The sequence below is a fragment of the Choloepus didactylus genome, chromosome 1 (genome assembly GCF_015220235.1).
Source record: "Choloepus didactylus isolate mChoDid1 chromosome 1, mChoDid1.pri, whole genome shotgun sequence".
NCBI classification, from domain to species: Eukaryota; Metazoa; Chordata; class Mammalia; order Pilosa; family Megalonychidae; genus Choloepus; species Choloepus didactylus.
This window is the reverse complement of record NC_051307.1, coordinates 166,117,480-166,143,081: the sequence shown is the minus strand read 5'-3', so window position 1 is coordinate 166,143,081 and position 25,602 is coordinate 166,117,480. Positions and strand designations below refer to the sequence as shown.

Genomic DNA, 25,602 nt, shown 5'->3' with positions numbered 1-25,602 from the left:
ACAGATCCAGAAGCTTGGAGAAACTGGGAGATGCAGACAAAAGAACATTTAGAGATGCTAAGCTAAGAGATGAAGCCCAGAGTTTGCCCTGGAGAAGCTAAGAGTGGAATTCCCAGATGCTTACAGAGAAACACCCTGGGAGAACAAGTAAAGAGGCACAGAGGCAGAGAGAGAAGATAAGAGAGACAGAAACGCAGAGACATTTTGGAGAAAGCCTTTTTTGAAACTAGAAACCAGGACCAAAGACCAGCAGATGCCAGCCACATGACTTCCCAGCTGAAAGAGGTGTTCCGGATGCCACTGGCCTTTCTTCAGTGAAGGTATCCTCTTGTTGATGCCTTAGTCTGGACAGTTTTATGGCCTTACTGTAAATTTGTAACCTAATAAATCCCCTTTATAAAAGTCAATCAACTTCTGATATTTTGCATAACAGCAGCTTTAGCAAACCAGAGCACAGGCTAAAAACTTAAGTGACTGGCCTAAATATGGCACTGCAAGTCGCCCCCAGAGCTGAAAAGATCTAAACTCCACAAATAATGACTTAAGATTTCTGACTTATTCCTTTCTCCTTTGGGCTTCCAAAGTATTAATTTTCTTCTTACTTCCGTTAAGTATTGTTTTTGTCCATTAGATTCTAGGCTTAGGCACTTAGACTAAAATAAAACTACTTTAGCAATGGCACTTTACCAGGTGGTGGTGGTTTACTCTCCCATTCAGCATTTTCCATCATCTGCTTGGCTATCCTCTCAGCATTGCACTGCTCCCGCTTTTGTTGTATGAGTTGTTGAAGTTCAGTTTTACAAGTGGTGTTCCGAATCTGGTAGGGGGATGGTAAAACTGTACTACTTAAAACCTGTATGGTTGGTTTTCTATTTTGAACATTTGTCATTTCTGGAACCTGCAAAACAAATAGAATTACAGGTATTTATATCATGAACAAGTATATTTGAAGGAAAAATGTACCCTATGTTCTCATATTAATTATACCAGCTTCTGCCTTTATACCTGTACCAATTTCTAAATCAACTTAAATACAATGATTTCTTTCAATGAAAACCTAGTTAAAATGATATTTCACCACGAACATTAATTTTCCAAACTTATGCCCTATACACACACACATTTTTACACACACACACATATATATTCCACCCCAGCAATAACATTAAACAGAAAGCTCATTAATTTAAATGAAAAGAAGAAATAGACTTTCAATTTATCAGTCTGGCTAATATTTTTCATTTAAAATATGATTGGCTAGAGAAGAATTACTTTAAATTACAAACTTATTTCAAATATATCTAGACCATCATTTACCACACAAGGCAAGCTAGAGACTTTTCTTCCCAGAAGTATTTTTGCTATTTTACAAATATAACTATGTTATATTAGAGGAGAAATAAAAGAAGACTTAAAAGGTTCACTATAGCCTAATTATAATGACAGTTAGTAATAATATCTTCAACCCACAATTTCAAGTCACTTTACTGGGGAGTGTGCTAAAATGAGACATTTTTGGTGCTTTCAATAATTAAATCCCCTCTTGCCTATAAAATTAAAGACAAACCTGTCTTATAAAGAAAGGTGTCCTCCCTAAAGGACAAATCACCATATTAATTTTTCCAGCACAGCATATGGCCTTTAAACATCCAACACAGTAGAATAGAATTCAAAGACAAAAGGAAAAATATTGCCTAGGTCACAGTACCTGAGGAGAAGTTGACAAAGGAACACATATGCCAGCAGAGGACTCAGAACGAGGCGGCTTCCCAGTCTGAATCACCTCCTGGTCGCTACCTTTGGGTAGGGCCTGTGGGATGTTCGGTGGTTCCAGTGACCCAAACATGCTTTTCCATTCTTCGTTCACATTTGAGTCTGGTTTTACATGTTTTCTAGCTATGAAAATACTCAAAATAGTTAGTTTAAAAGTAGCTTCTAAAACCAATACATGCTTTCATTGCTATCTCTGGGGGGAGAGAGGGTAAAGAAGGGATAGCAATGGACTTCCCTTCCTGTTTGTTCCTTGGTATCTCCAACTTATCTACATTTATACATCAACTCATTAACTCTCACCTCATCTCTGGGTCAGATGGAACAAGTGGGCTTTCAATGTTGCTGTCATATGATCTAACTGCTTCCTAGTTTCCCAAAACCAGCTCAATTGCAAGTAATCACTTTATCTAAGAAGCAACAGTAAAAACAACTTCTGAAAATATGTCACTGATCACACTGCTAAATATGACCTATTTCCAGTATCAGTTTCTTAGAAAACAAAAAAAGAAAAAACTCAATTACTATAATGTTACCTCCCAATTGCAGACAAATGAGAAACACTTTATTTTTATCTTTGTCAAATTATGAAAAGTATAACACAAAATTCTATCATTACCAAAATACAACATGAATTGCTCCCATAAACTCAATTCTCCAACTTTTAAAACCTCATGAACTATGTAATTTAATGATATACTAACATACATATTCTAAAAATAGAATAATTACAGTTTTACAATTCACTTCCCTCCCCCACTTAACTAAATACCTTCAACATTTACTTAACCATTCCCCTATTAATAGACATTCAATGATTTCCCATTTTTTTAGTACTGAAAATATTCTTGTACATTTTTTCACATGCCTATCAGTGTTTCATAGGACAAATTTCCAGAACTGAAAAGTCAAAGATTAAAGACATTTTAAATTACAATAAATAATGTAAAACTGCCTTCTAAAAAGAAGGAAGTTCAATTTATACTCTCACCAACAGTGTATGAAAATGCCTATTTCCCAATACCCTTGCCAACACTAGTATCATAGATCTTTGCTAATCACATAGGCCAAAAATGGCCTCTGATTGCTTTAATCTGCATTTATTTACTTGCTTATGTCTGCATATATATTTACCTGTTTCTATTCTTCCGTGAGTTGCCTGTTCAAATCCTTCACCCATTTTTCTCAAGGGATGCTTACCTTCTCCTTACTAATTTGTATGAGTGCTTTACATATTATGGGTATAAACCACTAACAATCAAGTTGAAAACTTTACCCAAGTTTGACAGATTATTTTAAATATAATTAATTCATTATCTGTCCTCAAAATCTTACTCTGGACATCAATTACTGATATGAATGAAGCAGATCTGGTTAAAACTAGGGCAAACCGGGCCAAAGGGTAAAGGTCGAAACTGACTGTGTTTTAAAACTTCAACTTCCATGTGAGACCAAGGTAAGAGATGTCTCTTTGGTGCAGGCTCTATATTTTCTAAACAGTATAACTCTACACTCAGTTTGTTCAAACACCACAATTACATGGAACTTTGAATAAGAAGTGAGATATGGCAGGTTTGTATAGGTTAGAGTGAAATAGTGACACATCCCAAAGTAATTTGGGCAGAGAATAAAAATATATTTGCAGGTCCCCCCTTGAGGAGCTGGAGGAAAATGTGGAAGTGTTGGACTTCCTCACCTGGATTGATGCTGATGTTGCCACAAACATTGAGGACTGGGGGTTTGATGTGCTGAGCCCTGTATCATGGGACTTGCCCTTAGGAAGCTCGTTACTGCAAAGGAGAGGCTAAACCTGCTTATAATTGTGCCTAGGAGTCTCCCCGAGTGCCTCTTTTTTGCTCAGATGTAGACGTCTCTAACTAAGCCACCTCAGTAGGTGAATTCACTGCCCTCCCCGCTACAAGGGACCTGACTCCCAGAGGTGTAAATCTCCCTGGCAACACAGGACATGACTCCCGAGGATGAATCTGGACCTGGCATTATGGGATTGAGAATATATTCTTGACCAAAAGGGGGATGCAAAATAAACAAAGTAAAGTTTCAGTGGCTGAGAGGTTTCAAATGGAATCGGGAGGACACACTGATGGACATTCTTATGCACTATATAGATAACACCTTTTAGGTTTTAATGTATTGGAATAGCTAGAAGTAAATACCTGAAACTATCAAACTTCAACCCAGTAGTCTGGACTCTTGAAGACGATTGTATAACAATGTAGCTTACAAGGGGTGACAGTGTGATTGTGAAAACCTTGTGGATCGCACTCTCTTTATCTAGTGTATGGATGGATGAATAGAAAAATGGGGACAAAAACTAAATGAAAAATAGAATGGGATGGGGGGAGTGATTTGAGTGTTCTTTTTTACTTTTTTTTTAAATTCTTATTCTGATTCTTTATGATGTAAAGAAAATGTTCAAAAATAGATTGGGGCGATGAATGCATAACTTATATGATGGTACTGTGAACAGTTGATTGTACACCAGGGATGACTGTATGGTATGTGAATATATTTTAATAAAACTGAATTTAATTTTTAAAAAAATCTTATACTGGAATAGAGGGATTTTAAAGACATGTATTTGAAAGTGAGTGTGGTTCCACAAAGAGTTAAAAGAAGAATGCGCAGGACCTTGAAAATTTCATACAGTCAGTGTCAATATCACAAAACCTATGGTTCCAAATCTAAAGACTTCTTCAACTGGGGTTCAGCTGCTCTCTACTTTTTTATTTCATTGTTAATACCAAGACAATTCTTCTAAATTCACTGGCGTTTATCTACTAATAACAAACTAGAAAATGGTATCTAATTTTACAGACTGCTGGCCTTACTTTGGTGTTTAAAAGGACTAAAAAATAAAATTTCATCTGCATTCATTTACCTCCACAGAAGTGACTTGATTTTATTATGAGAACAGGGCTTTGGAGAAAGGCCTTGATTTATATCCTTGTTCTGACACATATAGAGCTGTGATTCTGGCAAGTTACTTAACCTCTTAACTGTTAGATCACTTCTCTACTTTTCCTCCCCTAAATCTCCTTGCTAAGTAACAGATAAACTGTATTTGAAAATTCTATATCTGGGAAATGTGACTTTATATTTTATCATTAATTAGCTAAGACCAGCACCATCAAATAATTAATAATAACAAAATTAACTTACACACACACACACAAATATACTAACCCCGCTTGTCCTCTGCTTCCTGTTTAGTTTTAACAAGATCAACTTGTCTCCCAGTTATCCCTACGGCTGCCAAGTCAATTACACCTTTCTGACTAGTATCATGAAGATGGCTCTGGTCCACTATATTGGCCTTTGCTTTGTTAGATTTCATCATGAAGTCTTTCAATGACAGAAGTTTATCTTCCTCTTCCTCAGTCATTCCCTAAAACCAAACAAAACCATACATTTTAGGTTATTTTCACAACGACCACAGTCTCAGAATGACTAACAACTAAAGGATCAAACTACCCAATTTTAAATCCTGACAGTCGGAATGGTAAAATGAAGCAAGCAAAGGCAAGAGAAAAAGAAATATCTCACTCCTCTGACTTCAGAACATACTCTCCATTAGGGCACTATCTATTTTCTGCAACAATGATTTGTATCTTAACTTTCTTCCTAAATGGCAGCATTCACATAATAATTCATTTTTGAAATCTCCGCAGAAATGAACACAGTATCTTGAATCTAGTAGATCTTCATTGTATACCTGTTGAATAAATTAATATTCAATATCTAAACAAAATCCTTAAAGTGCAATATTAAGCAAAAGAAAGTGTACCTACTTCAACCTTGCTCCCAGGAATATTAAATGAGACTGTGAAGTATTTTATAACATATAAACATTCTATAAACCTCAAGAATTAGGAATGCTGGCTGAACTGCAAATATAAGCAACACACCCAGAAGCATTATAGGATAATGGTATGACTGGAGTCAGACTGCCTAGGTTCAAATCCTAGCTCTATTACTTATTACCTGTGCGACCTCCGGCAAATTGCTTGATTTCTCTGTGTCTCCATTTATTAATCTATATAATAAGGATAATTACTAGCACCCATATTACAGGGTAATAGTGAAATTTTAATGAGTTACTCCACCTAAGACACTTGAAACTGGCACACAACAAATAATAATTAATTTAAAATAATTCAACATGCCCTTTTCTGGAATTCACAGAATCTTCTGGTACTATTTATTATGAAAATGAAGAAGAAACATTCATTTAACAAAACAGCAATTCCTATGAGGCCTCAATCTAGAATCTCACTAAGGTTTAAAGTAATAGCCACAATTCACAGGCAACGCATGACACAAACGAACCCGAAGAAGTTAGAAAGCTAAGAAACATAAAATAAGAAACAATAAAATAAAATTGAGTTAAAGCCCAATAATCACAGGGAAGTCCTGTGAAATTTTCATTTCTCCTAAATTTTCATTTCTCCTAAATTTTCATTTCTCCTAAAATCTGCTTGAAGTAGACAATTTTATAGCTGTGGTAAGAGTTCTATTCCTTTTGTTACTCAATGTGTTAGTACACAAAAGGGAGTGCCATAGTAAAGGCCATAAAAAGGTATGAAGGACTGATATATGCTACAATGTGTATGAACCTTAAAAACACGGAGCTAAGTGAAAGAAGCCAGATAAAAAAGGCTATATAATGTATGATACCATTTATACAAAATGTCCAGAGTAGGCAAATCCTTAAGAGACAGGATGTAGGTTAATGGTTGCCAGGAGCTAGGGGGAAGGGGAGTAACTGCTAATGGGCACGGGGTTTCTTTTAGGTGATGAAAATGTTCTGGAATTAGATAGTGGTGATGGTTATACAACTTGGTGAATATACTAAAACCCAATGACTTGTACACTTTAAAAGAGTGAACTATATATGGTATGTGGATGTGCTGCTTCGAATCTGTTACATACTCGATAAAAGACTATGTTCTTTAATCCAATCTTGTGGGGGCAGACCTATTGTGGGTGGTACCTTTTGATTAGATTATTTCCATGGAGATGTGACCCCACCCACTAAAGGTAGGTCTTAATTAGTTTACTGGTATCCTTCATGAGAGGATAAAAGGCAGAGACATTTTTTTTAATTAACTGGGTTTTTTTTTTGAAATTAACTATTAACTATACCAAATTTTTTTTTAAAAAATACATTAAAAAAAATTTCAGACAAACCATAACAAGGGAGTAAGAAAAAGACAGCTAACCCGAAATAACTACTTTACTTCCAACATGTTCCTACTCTACCCCAAGAAAATAACCTAATATGGCAACATTTCCATGAACTTGTTCCTACCATACCCACCAGAAATTAACAAACCATAGTCATTCCTGGGCATTCTCAGAACATTAAATTTACCCACCATAGCTTATCTATTCTTATTGGGTTATCGTTCACCCGTCATTAATTGCTCTCTATCACTAATTCCCCTACATTCTATATTATAAACCATTTATTTTACAATTGTTCAACGTTCACATTAGTGGTAGCAAATAATATTTCTCTTTTTGTGCCTGGCTTATTTCACTCAGCATTATGTCTTCAAGGTTCATCAATGTTGTCATATGTTTAATCACATTGTTCCTTCTTACTGCTGCGTACTATTCCATTGTGCGTATATACCATATTTTATTTATCCACTCATCTGTTGAAGGACATTTGGGTTGTTTCCATATCTTGGCAATTGTGAATAATGCTACTATGAACATTGGCATGCAGATATCTACTCCTGTCACTGCTTTCAGATCTTCCGGGTATACACCGAGAAGTGCAATTGCTGAACTGAAGGGTAACTCTGTATCTAGTTTTCTAAGGAACTGCCAGACTGACTTCCAGAGTGGCTGAACCATTACACACTGCCACCAACAACGAATAAGAGTTCCAATTTCTCCACATCCTCTCCAGCATTTGTAGTTTCCTGTTTGTTTAATGGCAGCCATTCTAATTGGTGTGAGATGGTATCTCGTTGTGGTCTTAATTTGCATCTCTCTAATAGCTAGGGAAGCTGAACATTTTTTCATGTGTTTCTTGGCCATTTGTATTTCCTCTTCAGAGAACTGTCATTTCATATCTTTTACCCATTTTATAATTGGGCTGTCTGTATTACTGTCATTGAGTTGTAGGATTTCTTTATATATGCAAGATATCAGTCTTTTGTCAGATACATGGTTTTCAAAACGTTTTTCCCATTGAGTTGCCTGCCTCTTTACCTTTTTGACAACTTCCTTTGCGGTACAGAAGCTTCTAAGCTTGAGGAGTTATCATTAATCTATTTTTTTCTTTTGTTGGTTTTGCTTTGGGTGTAAGGTCTAGGAAGTGACCACCTAATACAAGGTCTTGAAGATGTTTCCCTACATTATCTTCTGGGAGTTTTATGGTACTGTCTCTTATATTGAGGTCTTTGATCCACTCTGAGTTAATTTTTGTGTAAGGTGTGAGGTAGGGGTCCTCTTTCATTCTTTTGGATATGTATATCCAACTCTCCCAGCCCCATTTGTTGAAAAGACTGTTATGTCCCAGTTCAGTGGCTTTGAGGGCGTTATTAAAGATCACATGGCTGTAGATATGGGAGTCTATCGCCGAATTCTAAATTCAATTCCATTGATCAATATGTTTATCTTTGTGCCAATACCATGCTGTTTTGACTACTGTGGCTTTATCATAAGCTTCAAAGTCAGGGAGTATAAGTCTGCCTACTTCGTTTTTCTTTTTCACAGTGTTTCTAGCAATATGAGGCATCTTCCCTTTCCAAATGAATTTGATAACTAGCTTTTCCAAGTCTGCAAAGTAGGCTCTTGGAATTTTGATTGGGACTGCATTGAATCTGTAGATGAGTTTGGGTAGAATTGACTTTTTTTTTTTTTTTTTAATCATCATTTTATTGAGATATATTCACATACCACGCAGTCATACAAAACAAATCGTACTTTCGATTGTTTACAGTACCATTACATAGTTGTACATTCATCACCTAAATCAATCCCTGACACCTTCATTAGCACACACACAAAAATAACAACAATAATAATTAGAGTGAAAAAGAGCAATTGAAGTAAAAAAGAACACTGGGTACCTTTGTCTGTTTGTTTCCTTCCCCTATTTTTCTACTCATCCATCCATAAACTAGACAAAGTGGAGTGTAGTCCTTATGGCTTTCCCAATCCCATTGTCACCCCTCATAAGCTACATTTTTATACAACTGTCTTTGAGATTCATGGGTTCTGGGTTGTAGTTTGATAGTTTCAGGTATCCACCACCAGCTACCCCAATTATTTAGAACATAAAAAGGGTTGTCTAAAGTGTGCGTAAGAGTGCCCACCAGAGTGACCTCTCGGCTCGTTTTGGAATCTCTCTGCCACTGAAGCTTATTTCATTTCCTTTCACATCCCCCTTCTGGTCAAGAAGATGTTCTCCGTCCCACGATGCCGGGTCTACATTCCTCCCCGGGAGTCATATTCCATGCTGACAGGGAGATTCACTCCCCTGGGTGTCTGATCCCACGTAGGGGGGAGGGCACTGATTTCACCTTTCAAGTTGGCTTAGCCAGAGAGAGAGGGCCACATCTGAGCAATAAAGAGGCATTCAGGAGGAGACTCTTAGGCACAAATATAGGGAGGCCTAGCCTCTCCTTTGCAGCAACCGTCTTCCCAAGGGTAAAACTTATGGTAGAGGGCTCAACCCATCAAACCACCAGTCCCCTATGTCTGTGGTCATGTTACCAACCATGGAGGTGGGGTAGGCGAATACCCCTGCATTCTCCACAGGCTCCTCAAGGGGGCACTCATCTTTTTTTTTTTTCCTTGTTTTTCTTTCCTTTTCTTTTTTTTTTAACTTTCCCTTCTTTTTTAAATCAACTGTATGAAAAAAAAAGTTAAAAAGAAAACAAACATACAATAAAAGAACATTTCAAAGAGACCATAACAAGGGAGTAAGAAAAAGACAACTAACCTAAGATAACTGCTTAACTTCCAACATGTTCCTACTTTACCCAAAGAAAGTTACATAATATAGCAACATTTCTGTGAACTTGTTCCTACTATATCCATCAGAAATTAACAGACCATAGTCATTTCTGGGGATCCCCAGAACGTTAAATAGCTTATCTGTTCTTCTTGGATTATTGTTCCCCCTTCCTTAATTGTTCTCTACTGCTAGATCCCCTACATTCTACATTATAAACCATTTGTTTTACATTTTTCAAAGTTCACATTAGTGGTAGCATATAATATTTCTCTTTTTGTGCCTGGCTTATTTCGCTCAGCATTATGTCTTCAAGGTTCATCCATGTTGTCATATGTTTCACAAGATCGTTCCTTCTTACTGCCGCGTAGTATTCCATCGTGTATATATACCACATTTTATTTATCCACTCATCTGTTGAAGGACATTTGGGTTGTTTCCATCTCTTGGCAATTGTGAATAATGCTGCTATGAACATTGTCGTGTAGATATCTGTTCGTGTCACTGCTTTCCGATCTTCCGGGTATATACCGAGAAGTGCAATCGCTGGATCGAATGGTAGCTCTATATCTAGTTTTCTAAGGAACTGCCAGACTGACTTCCAGAGTGGCTGAACCATTATACAGTCCCACCAACAATGAATAAGAGTTCCAATTTCTCCACATCCCCTCCAGCATTTGTAATTTCCTGTTTGTTTAATGGCAGCCATTCTAACCGGTGTTACATGGTATCTCATTGTGGTTTTAATTTGCATCTCTCTAATACATAGTGAAGCTGAACATCTTTTCATGTGTTTCTTGGCCATTTGTATCTCCTCTTCAGAGAACTGTCTTTTCATATCTTTTCCCCATTTTATAATTGGGCTGTCTGTACTACTGTCATTGAGTTGCAGGATTTCTTTGTATATGCAAGATATCAGTCTTTTGTCAGATACATGGTTTCCAAAAATTTTTTCCCATTGAGTTGGCTACCTCTTTACCTTTTTGAGAAATTCCTTTCAGGTGCAGAAACTTCTAAGCTTGAGGAGTTCCCATTTATCTATTTTCTCTTTTGTTGCTTGTGCTTTGGGTGTAAAGTCTAGGAAGTGGCCGCCTAATACAAGGTCTTGAAGATGTTTTCCTACATTATCTTCTAGGAGTTTTATGGTATTTTCTTTTATATTGAGATCTTTGGTCCATTTTGAGTTAATTTTTGTGTAGGGGGTGAGGTAGGGGTCCTCTTTCATTCTTTTGGATATGGATATCCAACTCTCCCAGCCCCATTTGTTGAAAAGACCATTATGGCTCAGTTCAGTGACTTTCGGGGCCTTATCAAAGATCAGTCGGCCATAGATCTGAGGGTCTATCTCTGAATTCTCAATTTGATTCCATTGATCTATATGTCTATCTCTGTGCCAGTAACATGCTGTTTTGGCAACTGTGGCTTTATAATAAGCTTCAAAGTCAGGGAGTGTAAGTCCTCCCACTTCGTTTTTCTTTTTTAGAGTGTCTTTAGCAATTCGAGACATCTTCCCTTTCCAAATAAATTTGATAACTAGCTTTTCCAAGTCTGCATAGTAGGTTGTTGGAATTTTGATTGGGATTGCATTGAATCTGTAGATGAGTGTGGGTAGAATTGACATCTTAATGACATTTAGCCTTCCTATCCATGAACATGGAATATTTTTCCATCTTTTAAGGTCCCCTTCTATTTCTTTTAGTAGAGTTATGTAGTTTTCTTTGTATAGGTCTTTTACATCTTTGGTTAAGTTTATTCCTAGGTACTTGATTTTTTTAGTTGCTATTGAAAATGGTATCTTTTTCTTGAGTGTCTCTTCAGTTTGTTCATTTCTAGCATATAGAAACATTACTGACTTATGTGCATTAACCTTGTATCCCGCTACTTTGCTAAATTTGTTTATTAGCTCTAGTAGCTGTATCGTCGATTTCTCAGGGTTTTCTAGATATAAGATCATATCATCTGCAAACAATGACAGTTTTACTTCTTCTTTTCCAATTTGGATGCCTTTTATTTCTTTGTCTTGCCGGATTGCCCTGGCTACCACTTCCAGCACAATGTTGAATAACAGTGGTGACAGCGGGCATCCTTGTCTTGTTCCTGATCTTAGGGGGAAGGCTTTCAGTCTCTCACCATTGAGTACTATGCTGGCTGTGGGTTTTTCGTATATGCTCTTTATAATGTTGAGGAAGTTTCCTTCAATTCCTACCTTTTGAAGTGTTTTTATCAAAAAGGGATGTTGGATTTTGTCAAATGCTTTTTCAGCATCTATTGAGATGATCAATTGATTTTTCCCTTTTGACTTGTTAATGTGTTTTAATACATTGATTGTTTTTCTTATGTTGAACCATCCTTGCATGCCTGGAATGAACCCCACTTGGTCATGGTGTATGATTTTTTGAATGTGTCTTTGGATTCGATTTGCAAGTATTTTCTTGAGGATTTTTGCATCTATATTCATTAGGGAGATTGGCCGGTAGTTTTCCTTTTTTGTAGCATCTTTGCCTGGTTTTGGTATTAGATTGATGTTAGCTTCATAAAATGAGTTAGGTAGTGTTCCATTTTCTTCAATGTTTTGAAAGAGTTTGAGTAAGATTGGTGTCAGTTCTTTCTGGAAAGTTTGGTAGAATTCCCCTGTGAAGCCATCTGGCCCTGGGCATTTATTTGTGGGAAGATTTTTGATGACTGATTGGATCTCTTTGCTTGTGATGGGTTGGTTGAGGTCTTCTATTTCTTCTCTGGTCAGTCTAGGTTGTTCATATGTTTCCAGGAAATTGTCCATTTCTTCTACATTATCCAGTTTGTTGCCATACAGTTGTTCATAGTATCCTCTTATAATTTTTTTAATTTCTTCAGGATCTGCAGTTATGTCACCTTTTTCATTCATTATTTTGTTTATATGGGTCTTCTCTCTTTTTGATTTTGTCAGTCTAGCTAGGGGCTTGTCAATCTTGTTGATCTTCTCAAAGAACCAACTTTTGGTGATATTTATCCTCTCTATTGTTTTTTTGTTCTCTATGTCATTTATTTCTGCTTTAATCCTTGTTATTTCTTTTCTTCTACTTGGTTTAGGATTGGTTTGCTGTTCATTTAATAGCTTCTTCAGTTGATCCATTTGTTCTTTGATTTTGGCTCTTTCTTCCTTTTTAATATATGCGTTTAGTGCTATAAATTTCCCCCTTAGCACTGCTTTTGCTGCATCCCATAGGTTTTGGTATGTTGTGTTCTCATTTTCATTCGTCTCTATATATTTAGCAATTTCTCTTGCTATTTCTTCATTAACCCACTGATTGTTTAGGAGTGTGTTGTTTAACCTCCAGGTATTTGTGAATTTTCTAAGTCTCTGATGGTTATTGACTTCTAATTGTATTCCATTGTGGTCAGAGAATGTGCTTTGAATAATTTCAATCTTTTTAAATTTATTGAGGCTTGTTTTATGTCCCAGCATATGATCTATTCTGGAAAAAGTTCCGTGAGCACTACAAAAGTATGTGTATCCTGGTGATTTGGGATGTAATGTCCTGTATATGTCTGTTAAATCTAATTCATTTATCAGATTGTTTACGTTTTCAATTTCCTTATTGGTCTTCTGTCTGGTTGATCTATCTATAGGAGAGAGTGATGTGTTGAAGTCTCCCACAATTATTGTGGAAACATCAATTGCTTCCTTTAGTTTTGCCAGTGTTTCTCTCATGTATTTTGTGGCACCTTGATTGGGTGCATAGACATTTACGATTGTTATTTCTTCTTGCAGAATTGCCCCTTTTATTAGTATGTAGTGGCTTTCTTTGTCTCTCAAAACATCCCTGCATTTAAAGTCTATTTTATCTGAGATTAATATTGCTACACCTGCTTTCTTTTGGCTGTAGCTTGCATGAAATATTTTTTTCCATCCTTTCACTTTCAGTTTCTTTGTGTCCCTGTGTCTAAGATGAGTCTCTTGTATGCAACATATTGATGGTTCATTTTTTTTGATCCATTCTGCGAATCTATATCTTTTAATTGGGGAGTTTAGTCCATTTACATTCAACGTTATAACCGTGAAGGCATTTCTTGATTCGGCCATCTTATCCTTTGGTTTATGTTTGCCATATTTTTCCCTCTCTCTATTAATATCCTTTATTGTACCCATACCGAATCTCTTTAGTACTGAACCTTTCTCCAAGTCTCTCTGTCCTGTCTTTGTTTCTCTGTCTGTAGGGCTCCCTTTAGTATCTCCAGTAGGGCAGGTCTCTTGTTAGCAAATTCTCTCAGCATTTGTTTATCTGTGAAAAATTTAAGCTCTCCCTCAAATCTGAAGGAGAGGTTTGCTGGATAAAGTATTCTTGGCTGGAAATTTTTCTCACTCAGAATTTGAAATATATCGTGCCACTGCCTTCTTGCCTCCATGGTGGCTGCTGAGTAGTCACTACTTAGTCTTATGCTGTTTCCTTTGTATGTGGTGAATTGCTTTTCTCTTGCTGCTTTCAGAACTTGCTCCTTCTCTTCTGTGTTTGACAGTGTGATCAGTATATGTCTCGGAGTGGGTTTATTTGGATTTATTCTATTTGGGTTTCGCTGAGCATTTATGATTTGTGTATTTATGTTATTTAGAAGATTTGGGAAGTTTTCCCCAACAATTTCTTTGAATACTCTTCCTAGACCTTTACCCTTTTGTTCCCCTTCTGGGACACCAATGAGTCTTATATTTGGACGTTTCATATTATCTATCATATCCCTGAGGTCTATTTCGATTTTTTCAATTTTTTTCCCCATTCTTTCTTTTATGCTTTCATTTTCCATTCTGTCATCTTCCAGGTCACGGATTTGTTGTTCAACTTCCTCTAGTCTTGTACTATGAGTGTCCAGAGTCTTTTTAATTTGGTCAACAGTTTCTTTAATTTCCATAAGATCATCCATTTTTTTATTTAGTCTTGCAATGTCTTCTTTATGCTCTTCTAGAGTCTTCTTGATTTCCTTTATATCCCGTACTGTGGTCTCATTGTTCATCTTTAGTTCTTTGAGTAGCTGCTCTAGGTGCTGTGTCTCTTCTGGTCTTTTGATTTGGGTGCTTGGGCTTGGGTTATCCATATCGTCTGGTTTTTTCATATGCTTTATAATTTTCTGTTGTTTTTGGCCTCGTGGCATTTGCTGAACTTGATAGGGTTCTTTTAGGGTTTGTAGACCTATTGAAGTCCTTATCTCTAATTTATCAGATCTACAGCTTCGTGGAGTACACTTTCTCTAACTAACCAGCAGGTGGTGTCCACGAGCCACCTGTCCTCCACAAGCCAGTTCTCCCCTGCTTAGCCTTTTTGGTGAGTGGGGGAGTGAGTCTTGTGGGGCCCAACTGGTGTACCAAGCTTGCGTGTGTAGTTGGTGTTGCCTGCCTTGTATGTGGGGCGTGTTTCTGGGCAGTCGGGGATGGGGGGTGGCTCTAACAATCAAATCTCCCTGGTGATCCTAGAGTTTTAAAGCTGTTGCAATAGTCTAATCCTTCAGTTCAGTCCTGCCACAGTTTATCTCTGCCACTGACCCACAAGTCCTTGGTATTGGCGTATGGCTCCTGAGACTTGCAAGTGGGCCCCTCTTCCAGGCTGTGCACCCCGGGTCCTCTGTTGAGGGATGACTGTGCTATGTCACAGGTGAGTGCCGTCCTCCCAGGGCAGTTCTGGGCTGCTGGGCTGTGTAGGGAGGCTCCCAGTCTGCTCAAATGATGGCTGAATGGGGCTTTGTTAATTCACACTGCTCCACCTTCCCAGCTCTGGGACATTCAGCTGAGGTTGCAGGGAAGGCTAATGTCCACGCCCAGTTTTGTGGTGTGTGCCTGTTATTTGAAGCACTTCCGTCACACTGGGTTGTCTGGGGCAGCTCTGGGCTATGGGGCTGGCGATGGGCAGGAGTGTTTCCTGTCCACCAGGATGGGGGCTGTGAGCGGACACCCCCCTTTTCTTGGGAAGTTGTGGTGTTTAGTGAATTTTCTCAGCCACTGGATTATTGCCTTTTGTCTCAGAGCTCTCTTAGTTCTGCTCTTGACTTGACCTGCCCAAATTGAAAGTCTTTGAAGCTTTCTGTATTGGGCTTCTTAGAGTAATTGTTTTAGAAAAAGAAAAAAGGATTAAAAAAAAAAAAAAAAAAAAAAGGGCCCTCCTCAGAGATCTAATGGGTTATTGAAATGCTAAGAGACAAAGTAACCAGGGCCATTAAGGAAAGGTCCACAGGGCAGAGAGATCAGCTTTTCTTCGGGATTTGAATATGCGCCTCAAGGCCTGAGCTCCGCCCTTCCCCTTTCTGTGTTCACCAGAACTCCAAAAATCCTCTGCTTTTATTTTGGAGTTTTTCGTGTTGTTTTTTTTTTTTCTATGCCTGTCTCCTCTCTGCTGGGCTGGCTGCTCTCAGATTCTCTGGTGTCTGGTCTCAGTCTATCTATGGTTGGAGTTTGTATCAGTAGAATGAGTTCCCGATAAGGGCTGCCACTGCAGTTCTCCCTTCTCCTTCCCGGAGCTGACACCCCCTCCTCCCACGGGACTGAGCCTGGCAGGGAGGGGCGCGCGTCCCCTGGCCGCAAAAACTTACAGATTTCACTGATCTCAGCAGTTCGACATTTTCATGAGTGTTGTATGAAGTATGCCCAAAGACAGATTGCTCTGTGGTGTCCAGTCCACGCAGTTCCTGGCTTTCTCAGAATTGACTTCTTAATGACATTTAGCCTTCCTATCCATGAACATGGAATATTTTTCCATCTTTTAAGGTCCCTTTCTATTTCTTTTAATAGTTATATAGTTTTCTTTGTATAGGTCTTTTACATCTTTGGTTAAGTTTATTCCTAGGTACTTGATTTGTTTAGTTCCTATTGAAAATAGTATCTTTTTCTTGAGTGTCTCTTCACTTTGTTCATTTGTAGTGTATAGAAACATTACTGACTTACATGCATTAATCTTGTATCCCACTACTTTGCTAAATTTATTAGCTCTAGTAGCTGCTTCATCAATTTCTCAGGGTTTTCCAAATATAAGATCATATCACCTGCAAATAATGACAGTTTTACTTCTTCCTATTGAATTTGGATGCGTTTAATTTCTTGGTCTTTTCGGATTACCCTGGCTAGCACTTCTAGCACATTGAATAACAGTGGTGACAGCAGGCATCCTTGTCTTGTTCCTGATCTTAGAGGGAAGGCTTTCAGTCTCTCTCCACTGAGAACTATGCGGCTGTGGCTTTTTCATGTCTACTGTTTCTCATATTTAGGAAGTTTCCTTCAATTCCTAACTTTTGAAGTGTTTTTATCAATAAGCGATGTTGGATTTTGTCGAATGATTTTTCAGCATCTATTGAGATGATCATTTGATTTTTCTCTTTTGATTTGTTAATGTGTTGTCATACACTGACTGATTTTTTATGTTGAACCAATCTTGCATGCCTGGAATGAACCCCACTTGGTCATGGTGTATGATTTTTTTAATGTGTCTTTGGATTCAATTTGCAAGTATTTTGTTGAAAATTTTTGCATCTATATTCACGAAGGAGATTGGCCTGTAGTTTTCCTTTTTTGTAGCATCTTTGCCTGGTTTTGGTATTAGATTGATGTTAGCTGCATAAAATGTGTTAGGTAGTGTTCCATTTTCTTCAATGTTTTGAAAGAGTTTAAGTAAGACTGGTGTCAGTTCTTTCTGGGAAGTTTGGTAGAATTCCCCGTGAAGCCATCTGGCCCTGGGCATTTATTTGTGGGAAGTTTTTTTGATGACTGATTGGATCTCTTTGCTTATGATTGGTTAGTTGAGGTCTTCTATTTCTTCTCTGGTCAGTCTAGGTTGTTCATATGTTTCCTGGAAATTGTCCATTTCCTCTACATTATCCAGTTTGTTGACATACAGTTGTTCATAGCATCCTCTTACAATTTTTTTAATTTCTTTGGGATCCACAGCAATGTCACCTTTCTTATTCATTATTTTGTTTATATGGGTCTTCTCTCTTTTTGATTTTGTCAGTCTAGCTAGGGGCTTGTCAATCTTGTTGATATTCACAAAGAACCAACTTTTGGTGTTATTTATTCTCTCTATTGTTTTTTGGTTCTCTCTGTCATTTATTTCTGCTTTAATCCTTGTTATTTCTTTTCTTCTACTGGGTTTAGGATTGATTTGCTGTTCATTTTCTAGCTTCTTCAGTTGCTCCATTAGTTCTTTGATTTTAGCGCTTTCTTCCTTTTTGATGTATGTGTTTAGAGCTATAAATTTCCCACTCAGTACTGCTTTTGCTGCATCCCATAGGTTTTGACAAGTTGTGTTCTCATTTTCATTCGTCTCTATATATTTAGCAATTTCTCTTGCTATTTCTTCCTTAACCCACTGACTGTTTAGGAGTGTGTTGTTTACCCTCCAGGTATTTGTGAATTTTCTAAGTCTCTAATGCTTATTGACTTCTAATTGTATTCCATTGTGGTCAGAGAATGTGCTTTGAATAATTTCAATTTTTTTTAAATTTATTGAGGCTTGTTTTATGTCCCAGCATATGATCTACTCTGGAGAAAGTTCCATGAGCACTAGAGAAGAATGTGTATCCTGGTGATTTGGGATGTAATGTTCTGTATATGTCTGTTAAATCAAATTCATTTATCAGATTGTTTAGCTTTTCAATTTCCTTATCGGTCTTCTGTCTGGTGGATCTATCTATAGGAGAGAGTGATGTGTTGCAATCTCTCACAATTATTGTGGAAACATCAATTGCTTCCCTTAGTTTTGCCAGTGTTTGTTAAATGTATTTTGTGGCACCTTGATTGGGTGCATAAACATTTATGATTGTTATTTCTTCTTGCTGAATTGCCCCTTTTGTTTGTATGTAGTGGCCTTCTTTGTCTCTCATAACATCCTTGCATTTAAAGTCCATTTTATCCGAGGTTAATATTGCTACTCTTGCTTTCTTTTGGCTGTAGCTGGCATGAAATATTTTTTCCATCCTTTCACTTTCAATTTCTTTGTGTCCCTGTATTTAAGATGAGTCTCTTGTATGGAACACATTGATGGTTCATATTTTTTGATCCACTCTGCCAATCTATATCTTTTAATTGGAGAGCTTAATCCATTTACATTCAATTTTATTACTGTGAAGGTATTTCTTGAATCAGCCATCCTATCCTTTCGTTTATGTTTGTCAGATATATTTTTTCCCTCTCTCTCTCTTAATGTCTTTTTTAACGTATCCATACTGAATCTCTTTAGTACTGAATGTTTCTCCATCTCTCTCTCTCCTTTCTTTGTTTCTCTATCAGTAGGGCTCCCTTTATTATCTCAAGTAGGGCAAGTCTCTTGTTAGTGAATTCTCTCAGCATTTGTTTGTCTCTGAAAAATTTAAGCTCTCCCTCAAATTTGAAGGAGAGCTTTGCTGGATAAAGAATTCTTGGTTGGCAATTTTTCTCAGAATTTTAAATATGTCATGCCACTGCCTTCTCACCACCATGGTGGCCACTGAGTAGTCACTACTTAGTCTTATGCTGTTTCCTTTGTATGTGGTGAATTGCTTTTCTCTTGCTGCTTTCTGAACTTGCTCCTTCTCTTCAGTATTTGACAGTCTGATCAGAATATGTCTCAGAGTGGGTTTATTTGGATTTATTCTATTTGGAGTTCGCTGCGCATTTATGATTTGTGTATTTATGTTGTTTAGAAGGTCTGGGAAGTTTTCCCCAACAATTTCTTTGAATACTTTTCCTAGACCTTTACCCTTCTCTTCCCCTTCTGGAACACCAATGACTCTTATATTTGGTCGTTTTATATTATCTATCATATCCCTGAGGTCCACGTCAATTTTTTCCATCTTTCCCCCCATTCTTTCTTTTGTTCTTTCATTTTCCTTTCTGTTGTCCTCAATATCACTGATTCATTGTTCAGCTTCCTCCAGTCTTGCACTATGAGTATCCAGAATCTTTTTAATTTGGTCAACAGTTTCTTTTATTTCCATAAGATCGTCTTTTTATTTACTCTTGCAATTTCTTCTTTATGCTCTGCTAGAGTCTTCTTCATATCCTTTATATCCTGTGCCATGCTATCACTGTTTGTCTTTACTTCTCTGATTTATTGCTCCAAGTACTGTGTCTCCTCTGATCTTCTGATTTGGGTGTTTGGGTTTGGATTATCCATATTGTCTGTTTTTTTCATATGCTTTAAAATTTTCTGTTGTTTTTGGCCTCTTGGCATTTGCTTAACTTGATAGGGTTATTTTAGGATATGTACGCTGATTCAAACACTTATCTCTAATTTGTCAGATCTACAGCTTGGTGGAGCACACTTTCTCTAATTAACCAGCAGGTGGCACCTGCAAGCCACCTATTCCCCTTAAGCCAGTTCTCCCCAAGTCTGTCTTTGTGGTGAGTGGGGGTCTGAGTCTTGTGGGGGTCCAACTGGTGCACTAAGTTTGCGTGTGTAGTTGGTGCTGTCCTTCTTGAATGTGGGGTATGTGTCTGAGCGCTTAGGGAGGGAGGGCAGCTTTAATAATCAAATATCCCAGGTGTTCCTGGAGATTTAAAGTTGCTCCAAGAGTCTAATCCTTCAGTTCAGTCTCGCCACGGTTTGTCTCTGCCACTGACCCACAAGTCCATGGTATTGGCCTATGGTCCCTGTGACTTGCAAGTGGGTCACTCTTCCAAGCCGTGTCCTCCTAGCCAGATATATTTTGAAGAGAGGTCAGAGATTCTCAGAAAGAAAATGCCCAGAGCCATTTTTTGTGACAGCCATTGAAATCAGAACCAGGAAAGAAGCTAAGACATGTAATCCAGAGTTTTCCCCCAGGAGAAGCCAAGAGACAAGCTAAGACAGAAGCCCACAGATGCTTAGAGACAGAAGCCCAGATACATTTTGGAGAAAGCCACAGATATCAGAAGCTGACCCCAGCAGAGAAAGACCAGAAGAGCCAGCCATGTGCTTCCCATATGACAGAGAAACCCTGGATGCCATCCACCTTTCTACAGAGAAGGTATCATCCTGTTGATGCCTTAATCGGGACATTTTCCTGGCCTTAGAATTGTAACTTTGTGAACTAATAAATAATAAACCCCCATTGTAAAAGTCAATCCATTTCTGGTACATTGCATTTTGGCACCTTTAGCAAAATGAAACAGTGAATTATATCTCAATTTTTAAAAACATTAGGGATGCACCATCTAAATAAATAAATAAACATCCTGACACAGGCATTTAAAAAAAGGAAACCTATAGGACAAGCTCATTTATGAACCCAAATGATAAAATATTCAATAAAATATGAGCAAACTAAATCCAGTATACATAAAAATGATAGTATGGCATGATAAAATTTTGTTTCTTACAAAACTCCAGAAATGAAAGGTTGTTTTAACCTTAAAAATTAATCAAGGTAGTTTACCACATTAACAGAACAGAAAAATCACACAATGATCTCAATAGATGAAGAAAAAGCATTTGATAAAATTTAACATTCTACCACAATAATAATTTTAGCAAGCTCATAATAGAAGGGAATTTCCTTAATCTGATAAAAAGATTGTACAAAAAAACCTAAGGGCAAACATCACAATAAATGATGTAATGTTGAGAGCTTTCCCTCTGAGAGAACTAAAACAAAGATGCCTACTATCACCAATTCTATTTAATGATGTACCAGAGATCTCAATCACTTAAATAAGGCAAGGAAAACAAAGGTATTCAGAATGGAAAAAATGAACAAAATTGTTACTATTCACACGATACAACCGTGAATATACAAACTTAAAAGAAATATACTAATAAGAAATTTGCTAGGTTGCTGATAAAAGGTCAGTATTTTTTAAATTCTATATATCAGCTACAAATAAAATAATTTTTAAAATATACTACTTACAATGGCATTAAAAAATAAAAGATTTAAAACATTTATAATAAAGAAATGTTAAACTCTACAAAGTAAGCCATAAAACATTATTGAGAAAATATTGAGACCTAATTAAATAAAGATACATACCATGCTCATGGATTGGAAGACACAATATTGACAAGATGTCAATTCTCTCCAATAGATTCAAAGCAATCTCAATCAACATAACTTTTTTTTTTTTTGTAGAAAGTAAAAGACTGATTTTAAAATGTATATAGAAATGCAAAGGACCAAGGATAGCTAAGACAATCTTGAAAAAGAAAAACAAGCTGAGAGATCCCGCTCTACCAGATATCAAGTCTTACTATTAAGTTATTGTAAACTAAGAGTACAACACTGGTAAAAGTCCATAAACAAACCCACAGACTTCTGCTTCTGGATCACATTTACCTTTCCACTTCAAACAACGAGAAAATGAGAAAAAATATATGAAATAACAACTTTCCAGGCAATGGCCAACAGGCAGTGCAGAGCTGTGATCTCTAGATAAGGATGAGCCCTATGATTGCCCCAGTGTACTGGCTGGGGGGAATTTCCAGGCTATAGCACAAGGAGGGGGAACTCAAATAGAGCCTGGCAGTAGAACCGAATCAATGAGACAAACCAGAGTTCAAGGAGACCAAGAAGGCTAAACTTGTGGGACACAGAACTGGAAGGGAGGGATCTGCACAGAGCAAGAGCTTTGGAAAGCTACAGAAGGGTTCCCTCTAAGTGTGTGTGAGAGGAAACTACCCAAAGACAAGAAAAGAACAACCAGAAAGCAGGAGACCAAACAATTCTCGAAGATCACACAGGGCTAGGAGTAGTTCATCTTCCCACCACCCAGAGTAGAAAGACCTCTTAATACACAGAACATCATGCACAGCCCTCAGAAACCCTTGTTAGTGGGGCTAAACTGGTCATAGACTAATGTTGCTCTAGACCTGTCCTAACAAAACATAAAAGCAAGGCTTAAAAGCATCAAACTGATTCCAAGTAACTTAACTGTTTAACAAGCCCGACACTATTTAAAGGAATTCAGCACCCAACAACAGAAAATTCACAACATCCAATATCCAATCAATAGAGAAAGGAACTGGGTGGTTTAGAGTTCATTGTAGCTTGGCAGAAATTTTGCATTTTATTCTATATCTTCTTACACCTTCCCAATTCAACACTTTGTATCTTTACAACCCAGTCAAAAATTATTAAAAATAAAAATCACAAAACGTTAAAATATACTCACCATTTTTTTAAAACAAGGAGTAAAATCATTTTGTGTACTGTATTAGCACCTGATTAAATGGATACAAATGAAACAGGGAGCATCTGTAGATGAGATCTACTTAAAATAGCCCTGCCATGAGTCATCTCCAGACATTAAGTCCTAATGAAAATCTGGATTACAAGGCAGATTCCAGTTCTCATATGGGTAATATTCCAAAAGTGTATTTTTAAGTCTATTATTTGGAACTCTGAACACAATTTCCCACAGAAACAATGCTAGGTTGGTCTAGAAAGGCCTATTTTACCCAAGATATATTTCAAGTATTGTCATATACAAAAAGAGCACTATAGAACCCCAATTAAAAAAATTATTTAATGTGGTGAGATTTCAGAGAAGTTGCTGACCATTGTCTCTGGAGTCATAGTGCTGGGGTACAAGTCCTAAACTTATCACTATGGGGGGAAATATACTTAGCTGCACTCTCTCAGTTTTTTCAATTGCAAACCAGAAATGATGGGACAGTTTATATTATAATGTTGTGAGCATTAAATAATCGATGCAAAAAAAAAAATTATTCAGGAGTGTTCAGAATTCTCACTTGCTGAGACTAAAAATATCTATTCCCTCTGTAACCTTGACATTAAGAACAAGGATTCAATTCCTACCTCCAAAGCCTCACCCAGCTGCAAGCCCCTCCTAGAAACTGGTACTGTTATTTATTCTCAGGACCTCAGAGATATTTGGCCTGCTCTCCCTTCTACTAGCAGTGCCTGTACCCTTGAAACAGAGTGTAGTTTCTTAATCCTTATGAGTCCTCTAAAGTAATTAACACCAGAAACAACAAAAAATAGGGGATTGTTCTTCTTTTTCTACTCAAACAACTGAGGTGATAAATGACAAATACATACATATGATTTCATCATGGCACCCAATAATGGGGACAGTGAGGGAGCAACAGAAATGGAAGGGCTCAGGAGAAGAACAGTTAGGAAGCAGAAAGCAGAAATACTATGAGAACTACTCGTTTCCTCTCTCTCCTTTTACTCATAGCAGTAGCAAAATCTATACTATAGCAAGGTGAGAAGCAAGGACTAAAGGGTAGGATGGTTCCATGGTATAAATGATAACTTATAATGAAAAGGAAATTTCAAGATATAAGTTTTTAATTTAACATACAAAATTTGCATGGAAAAGAGAAATGCAAAGAATTATATACTGTCTAAGCCAGAAGAAACAAATTGGAGTGCTTTTTATTGCATGCTGAAATTTTTTGACAAGGATCACTTATTCAGGAGAAACAGAACAGAAAAATATGATCCAATCTTATTTTCCATAAATTGCTTTCTTAAATATAAAATGGCCCTAATGTATGTGCATGCCAAGGTTAAAAGAAAAAGCTCCTGGGCAATTCAAGTCACATCAAATTAAGTCTTCTAGAATATAGGAAGTAGAACCACTGGCCTAGAAGCAGACTCAGGCCTGTAGGCAGTGCGACACCTAAAAGCAGCAAAATGGTTATTGACCTGTCTCCCACAGGACGTTTGGGCATCAAACAGCACAGGATATGCAGTGAGAAATACAAAGGATCTATATCCCAAAACAACAAAATTCTCTGCAACTGAATGCATTTTTGCATCTTCTTTCTCAGCAGAAAGAAGATAACCAACAAGCATACTCTTTATAAAAATCTTCTGCAGACCTAAAGTCATGAAAGTTTCCCCTCATAATTTGCCTCATGGCTTATGGAGCATTTTTCCAGAAATTGGGTATTCTTTATTTCTAACTATTCTTATTTCTATCTTGACCTCTCTGGGTTTCTCACACCCCCTTTTAAAACAAGATGCTGAATCTAGACTTAATATTTCTGAAGAGGTTTACCAATGTCAAGTATTAAAAAAAGATCACTTCTTAGTTCTAACAATATCTGTTAATTCACCCAAATTCATAGGCTTATAAGATGTCACAGCAGAGGCGGGGCAAGATGGCAGACTGGTGAGCTGTATGTTTTAGTTACTCCTCCAGGAAAGTAGGTAAAAAGCCAGGAACTGCGTGGACTGGACACCACAGAGCAATCTGTCTTTGGGCATACTTCATACAATACTCATGAAAACGTGGAACTGCTGAGATCAGCGAAATCTGTAAGTTTTTGTGGCCAGGGGACCCGCGCCCCTCCCTGCCAGGCTCAGTCCCGGGGGAGGAGGGGCTGTCAGCTCCGGGAAGGAGAAGGGAGAATTGCAGTGGCTGCTCTTATCGGAAACTCATTCTACTGATTCAAACTCCAACCATAGATAGACTGAGACCAGACACCAGAGACTCTGAGAACAGCCAGCCCAGCGGAGAGGAGACAGGCATAGAAAAAAAACAACACGAAAAACTCCAAAATAAAAGCAGAGGATTTTTGGAGTTCTGGTGAACACAGAAAGGGGAAGGGCGGAGATCAGGCCTTGAGGCGCATATGCAAATCCCGAAGCAAAGCTGATCTCTCTGCCCTGTGCACCTTTCCTTAATGGCCCTGGTTGCTTTGTCTATTAGCATTTCAATAACCCATTAGATCTCTGAGGAGGGCCGTTTTTTTTTTTTTTTTTTTTTTTTTTTAAATCCTTTTTGCTTTTTCTAAAACAATTACTCTAAGAAGCTCAATACAGAAAGCTTCAAAGAATTGAAATTTGGGCACGTCAAGTCAAGAGCAGAACTAAGAGACCTCTGAGACAAAAGGCAATAATCCAGTGGCTGAGAAAATTCACTAAACAACACAACTTCCCAAGAAAAGGGGGGTGTC

General features: G+C 37.5%; 1 protein-coding gene across 4 annotated transcripts in view; it reads right to left on the bottom strand.

Moving 5' to 3' along the window:
• Positions 1-25,602, bottom strand: part of PIK3R4 (phosphoinositide-3-kinase regulatory subunit 4) — a 156,742-nt gene that overhangs the window by 45,734 nt on the left and 85,406 nt on the right. For all 4 annotated transcript variants that reach the window (XM_037845054.1, XM_037845036.1, XM_037845031.1 and 1 more), the window contains exons 10-12: positions 4,975-5,176; positions 1,709-1,896; positions 688-898 (exon numbers count right to left, since the gene is read on the bottom strand). In XM_037845054.1, coding sequence (XP_037700982.1) covers positions 688-898; positions 1,709-1,896; positions 4,975-5,176 — 601 coding nt within the window. The remainder of the gene's footprint in view (positions 1-687; positions 899-1,708; positions 1,897-4,974; positions 5,177-25,602) is intronic.